This window comes from Eriocheir sinensis, chromosome 13, assembly GCF_024679095.1.
Source record: "Eriocheir sinensis breed Jianghai 21 chromosome 13, ASM2467909v1, whole genome shotgun sequence".
Classification (NCBI taxonomy): Eukaryota; Metazoa; Arthropoda; class Malacostraca; order Decapoda; family Varunidae; genus Eriocheir; species Eriocheir sinensis.
The window spans coordinates 4,949,351-4,955,629 of NC_066521.1; the positions used below are offsets into that span (position 1 = coordinate 4,949,351).

At 44.4% G+C, this 6,279-nt stretch overlaps 1 protein-coding gene across 1 annotated transcript in view; it reads left to right on the top strand.

Moving 5' to 3' along the window:
• Positions 1–1,396: 1,396 nt before the first annotated feature.
• Positions 1,397–6,279, top strand: part of LOC126997800 (uncharacterized) — a 35,295-nt gene continuing 30,412 nt past the window's right edge. Inside the window, exons 1-2 of the mRNA XM_050859014.1 lie at positions 1,397–1,427; positions 3,341–3,567. Of these exons, the coding sequence (XP_050714971.1) occupies positions 1,397–1,427; positions 3,341–3,567 (258 nt within the window). The remainder of the gene's footprint in view (positions 1,428–3,340; positions 3,568–6,279) is intronic.

Consider the following 6,279-nt stretch of genomic DNA (forward strand, 5'->3'; position numbering starts at 1 on the left):
CGTCCTCCTCCATCATTATTTTTCTTCCTGTTCCAATTTGTGTTTTGCTTCCTTCAGTCACAATCTTTACCTCACTATTCTCCTTTTTTCCTCCACTCCTCCCCCCTTTCCTCCTCCTCCTCGGTATGCGGGTGAAGTGTTTTCACCTCTGGGAACTTGAATAGTCTGAGGTCACCCTTGGACAAGGTGTAATACCTGATCAGTCTCCCGTGTCAGGGTCACGGTGAAGCCTCTGGGCAGCAGCAGTGGTGGATTGGACTGCAGGCAGAGGATCTCTTTATGAGACAATGGCTGAAGTTCCAGGGTCCTAGTTAGCTGGACCGTGCCCATTGTTATTGTCGTAATAACGATAAGTTCTTTCGAATGCTGGTGTCCTTGTCCGTTTTTTATCGCCCTGTTATTGGTAGCAGTAATGGTAGTTCTTTCCTTTTTCGTACATAATTTCCATGCAGTTTTTCCATGCTGCATGGTTCTTTTTCCTTTCCCGCCAGCTTTGGCTGGAGGGATGGGGAGGTTGGGAGGAGCCTTCGCTTGTCCTGTCCTTCATCTTCCACCTTTGATCAGATAGTTAGTGTAGCTTGTTACAAACAGCCTCGTAAGGACCATCAGGTCTGCTGTTGTTTGCTCTTCCTTTGTGTTGCTTTGTGTTCCTCCTCCTTCATTATTTTATTCCCGTTTAAATTTTTGTTTTACTTCCATCAGTCACAATCCTTACCTCACTATTCTCATTTTTTACTACTCCTCCTGAACGAGTGTGCAAGGAAAGTTTCACACGCTATGGTAACTTTTCTTCCTCTCCTTTTATTTCTTTTCAACATTTTCTCCTCCTAACACGCCCCGCTTTTTCTTTTCCTTCTCTTCCAAGTTCTTCTCTTTTTCTTTCCATTTTCTCTATACTTTTATCAGAACTTTCTCCTCTTCACAGGTCTCCTCCTCTTCATCTTCTTTTTTCTCTCTCCTTTTTTACTCCTTTTTTCTTCTCCATTTTTACCTTTTCTTCTTTTTTTTTTCTTCTTCTTCATTATCATCTTCATTTTCATTTTCTTCCTCCTCCTCCTTCTCCTCCTCCTCTTCCTCCTCCTCCTCCTCCTCCTCCACCTTCTCTTTTTCTTCCTCTTTCTTTTTCGTTTTCTTCATCTTTTTTCTTTTTCTTCCTTATCCTTTTCATCATCAACGTCTTTCCATCATCACCATCATCATCATTTTCATCTTCGTCTATTTCTTCTTTATTTTCTTTATTGTGCTTCTTCATTATCTTTGCCTTCTATTTCTTCCTCCTCCTCCTCCTCCTCCTCCGCGCCACCAGCAGGACACCATTGCTAAGGGCTCAGGAATAAGATGATCAGATTAAGCAACTTTCAATCTCTTTACGCCGGAAGAAGGAAGAGACGATGTGATGCAGGTCTTCAAGGACACAAACAAGGGCAGTAACGTCGATCACGCCAGCTGTGTTTTATTTATCTCCAAACTAACGCTAGAGCTGGAAACAACGGGATGAGCATGCAAAGAAGAAGAAAGAGACGGTCACGAAGGAACTTGATACAGGGCTGAATTCAAGGTCGTAAACAAGTCCATCACGACAGTTTTTTTTTTTTAATCCAACTTTTTCTTGCGTCGTTACATGTTTCCTCATCCTCTTCCTCTTCCTCTGTCTTTTCTTCTTCTTTTCTTATTGTCTTCTTTCACTTTTCCTTTCTTTCCTTCTCCTTTTCCATTGAACTTTCCCTTTCGCGTTCTCTTTTTATTCATTCTCTTATATCCTTCTCTTTTCCTTTTTCCTTCTTCTGTTTTTCCTTTCCTCTTCATCCTTTTCCTCTTTCTCTTAATTATCTTTCTCTCTAGCCTTTTCCTTTTTCCTCTATATTTATCTTCCTCTCCCTCCTATTTCTTTTCCTCGTCCTCTTCCTCTTCCTCTTCCTCCTCCACTATTGATAATGTTGAAGTTATCAGAATCAAGTGAAAAATATACATCATACAACCCCTTACATACATACATACATACATACATACATACATACATACAGCAGTCGAGTTCATAATTATACGCATTAGAATAGTACTGCATCAATGTTGTATTATTTTGTATTCTAGTAATCTCTCAAATAATGCGTTTCTATTAGTGGAAAAATGTGACTAATTACTCACAAACACCTGTGCATGATTCATTACCTGGACACACACACACACACACACACACACACACACACACACACACACACACACACACACACACACACACACACACACACCATATAATACGTCAACCAACTTCCACTTCAGTTTTTTCATTTTCTTCTCTGTCTCTCTTCTTCTTCTTCTTCTTCTTCTTCTTCTTCTTCTTCTTTCTCCTCCACGGAAAAACAATTCAAGCAAAGCGATGCAATACCGACATCGGCAGGAGTTATTTCTCGAATAGAGTTGCTCGCCACTGGAACAGCCTTCCTGCAGAAGTGGTTAGCGCAGAGACCATCAACTCCTTCAAGAAACGCATTGATCGCCACTTTGCTGCAACGGGAGTGAACTGAACGTTCCCAAGAGTAGGTACAAGAGTAGGTACACAAGTGCTTTAATCCTTCCCTGCAAGCCACTCCTGTGGCAAACGGATTGATTAAATCACTGATCGCAGGCAGCCTAGTAATGAGCCAACAGGCTTTCTGTTGCCTGCTAGTCCATGTTTCCATGTTTCCTCCTCCTTCTCCTCCTCCTCCTCCTCCTTCTCCTCCTCCTCCTCCTCCTCCTCCTCCTCCTCCTCCTCCTTCTCCTTCTCCTTCTCCTTCTCCTCCTCCTCCTCCTCCTTCTCCTCCTCTTCCTCATCCTCCTTCTCCTAGTCCTCCTCCTCCTCCTTCTCCTCCTTCTCCTTCTCCTTCTCCTTCTCCTCCTCCTCCTCCTCCTTCTCCTCCTCCTCCCGCTCCGTGTTGTATTATATTCTATCCCATGTCTTTTTTTTTTTTTTTTCATTATTATTGCTTCACAATTTTACTTTTCGCTTTTTTTTCCTTAGTTCCTTTGTCTTCGTCGCACTTTTTTTTCTTCTCTTCCTCCTCCTCCTCTTCCTCTTTCTTTTTCCTTGCGTAACTTGCTTCTTTTCTTTGTTCCTTCTCTCTTCCATCGCGACAGTATTTTCCTTCCTTCATTTATTTGTACTATCCTTCCCCATCCTCCATACGCTTCCTTCTTCACATCCTCTCTACAATCCCGCATTCTTTATATTTTCATCACAGCTTTCTCCTTTTTAACATGTCTTTTCCTCTTCCTCCTCCTCCTCCTCTTCCTGTTCCTCTCTTCCATATGAACTCCCCGCCCCCCGATGGCTAACACCCCCCTTCACCCTCTCCCTCAGGTTTCCCGGCGGGCGTCCAGGCGGGGTCATGGCCAGCCCCTCAGCCCCCGCCCCCTGAGCTAAGATCCCCGCCAGCCCCGCCGTCAGGAGGAACACACGCCGTCCCTCCGCCAGCTGCCCCGCCCGAGCCGCCATCGTTCGACACCCGTGCCTCCGGGAACGTGACGGCGCTGTTGGGCGGGACGGCGACGCTGAGGTGCCTCGTCACGAACCTCGGGAACAAGACGGTGTGTGTGTGTGTGTGTGTGTGTGTGTGTGTGTGTGTGTGTGTAATTCACCACGGCCTGATCACGAGTTGGACTCGGTTTCGCCAGCTGGTATTCCCCCGACATGACCAAGTGCTTCTTATTGTCGATCTTTGGGTACTGCCAGGACCTCACACACTACACACCCCATCCCCTTTGTTCAAGGGGGGACAGTAACCACTCCTAGTCAACGGAAAGAATCCGGCCTGAGCGGGGCTCGAACCGCTGCCTGTTTGGCCAAGCAGCCTTACATCGCGGTGCTCTAACCATTTGAGCTACCGGAACGATGTGTGTGTGTGTGTGTGTGTGTGTGTGTGTGTGTGTGTGTTGGGGGGAGAAGGAAGAGAGAAGAATAGTAGTTGGGATAGTAGGGGAGGTGGGAGGTGGTGGTGGTGGTCATGCGGTGAATTCAATTTGGGAGTTGGGTAGGGGAGAGGGAGTGTAGGGTGGTGGTATGTGTGTGGTGGGGTAGTATGAAAGAGATAAAGGGAAGATGGAAAGTAGGGATGGACAAAGAATGTATTAATCAAGGTGTTGATGTATAGAACATGGAAGAAGAAAAAATGGGAGAAAATGTGTGTGTGTGTGTGTGTTACGTGTATATATATATATATATATATATATATATATATATATATATATATATATATATATATATTTATATATATATATATATATATATATATATATATATATATATATATATATATATATATATATATATATATATATATATATATATATATATATATATATATATATATATTTATATCTATTTTTTTCTTCTTCTTTCTTCTGTCCTCTATTTTTCCTTGTTTCTCCTTACTTTCTACTTTCTTTTCTTTTCTGTTTTTCTCCTTCCAGCCGATAGTGGCGTCCTTCCCATCATTCTTCCTCTTTTCCCTTCCTCCTCTCCGTGGTGAAGGGGCGTGGGCAGCGGGTAATGGCTTGCTCCTCCCTTCACTTCCCTTCACCCTACATCACTGTCCACCACGCAACGTCCTGCCCTTCCCTTCCCTTCATTGCTCTTCCCTTTCCTTCCCTTTCCTTTCCCTCCTTTTCTTTTCCTTTCCCTTTCATTCCCTTCCTCTTCTACTCTCTTCTCAATGTTATCCATCCTCTTTCTTCACTTCCCTTCCATTTCTGACTCTTCTCCTCCTTCCCTTCTTTCTTTATCTTATGCTTCCTCTACCTTCCCTTACCTCTCCTTCTCTTTCTTACTTTTCCCCTCTCTTCTGTTTCCCTCCCTTCATTACTCTTCCCTTTCCTTTCCTTCAATTCCCTTCTCTTCTCTAACTTATACTTCATTTCCCTTTCCTGCCCATCCCTTCCCTTCCCTTCCCTTCATTACTCTTCCCTTTCCTTTCCTTCTCATCCTTTCTCTTCTCTATCAAATACTTCCTTTCCCTTCCTTTACTTCATATTTTTACCCTTCCCATCCCTTCCCTTCCCCTCATTATTCTTCCCTTTCCTCTCCTTCTCATCTCTTATCTTCTCTAACTAATAATTTCTCTCTATTTCCCTCCGTTTATATAACTTTTTTACTCTTTCTTTCTCTTCCCTTACCACACTTTCCTTCATTACTCTTCCTTTCATTTCCTTCTCTTCAAGTCTCTATCTTATACTTCCTTTCCCTTTCCCTTCCTTTACCTCCCTTTCTTACCCTTCCTTTCCTTTCCCTTCCCATCCCTTCCCTTCCCTTTCAAACTTTTCTTTAGTCTTTTCCATTCAATTTATTTTCTCTTTCCTTCCCATCACTATCTTATTTTGCCTCTCCCCTCCCTTCCTTCCCTTCACCGTGCATCACTGTCCACCATGTGACGCCCTTCCCTTCCCTTCCCTTCCCTTCCCTTCCTTTCCCTTCACTTTTGTACATTTTTCTTTGTTCTTTTCCCTTCATTTCCCTTCCTCTTCCCATCGCTTCTCTGTATTACTCTCCCTTTCGTTTCCCTTCCTTCCCTTCCCTTCCCTGTCTTATTCTTTCCTTCTCTCCCCTTCCCTTATCTCTTATACTCCCTCTGCCTTCCCTTCTGTTTCTTACCCTTCCTTTCCCTTCTCTTCCCTTCCTCTGTGTTTCTCCTCTCTGTTCCCTTCACCCTGCATCACTGTCTACTCTTCCACGCCCTTCCCTTCCCTTCCCTTCCCTTCCCTTCCCTTCCCTTTCATTTAATTATATTTTCTTCTTTCTTTTCTCCTTCTACCCGTTTTCTTCCTCCCGCTTTTCCATCCTATTTTCCTCTCCTTTATCTTCCTTTCCCTTCCCTCTCCCTTCCTCTCTTCCTTCCCTACCCTTTCCTTTCATAATTTTTCATTCCTTTTTTTCCTTTTCTATTCCTTCCCCTTCCTCCCTTTCCCCTCCTCCCTTCCTTCTCTTCTTCCCTTTCCTCCTTACCTCCCTTTCTACTCATTCCTGTTTTTCCTTCCTTCCTTTCTTCCCTTCCTCCTCCTACCTGTCTTCCCCTTCTTCCTTTCTTCCCTCTCTCCTTCCTCCTGTCTTCCCCTTCCTCCTCCTTCCCTCCCCACCAGCGTTTATCCACCCTATTAATTTTCAGCCCACTCCTCCTCCCCCTTCCACTCCTCCACCGCCTCCACCTTACCACACCACCTCATCCACTAAATTTCTCCCCTTTTTCCACTCCCTCGTCCTTCCCCTCCCCGCTCCCCAAGCCCAGTCCCCAACCCCGCTTATCGCCC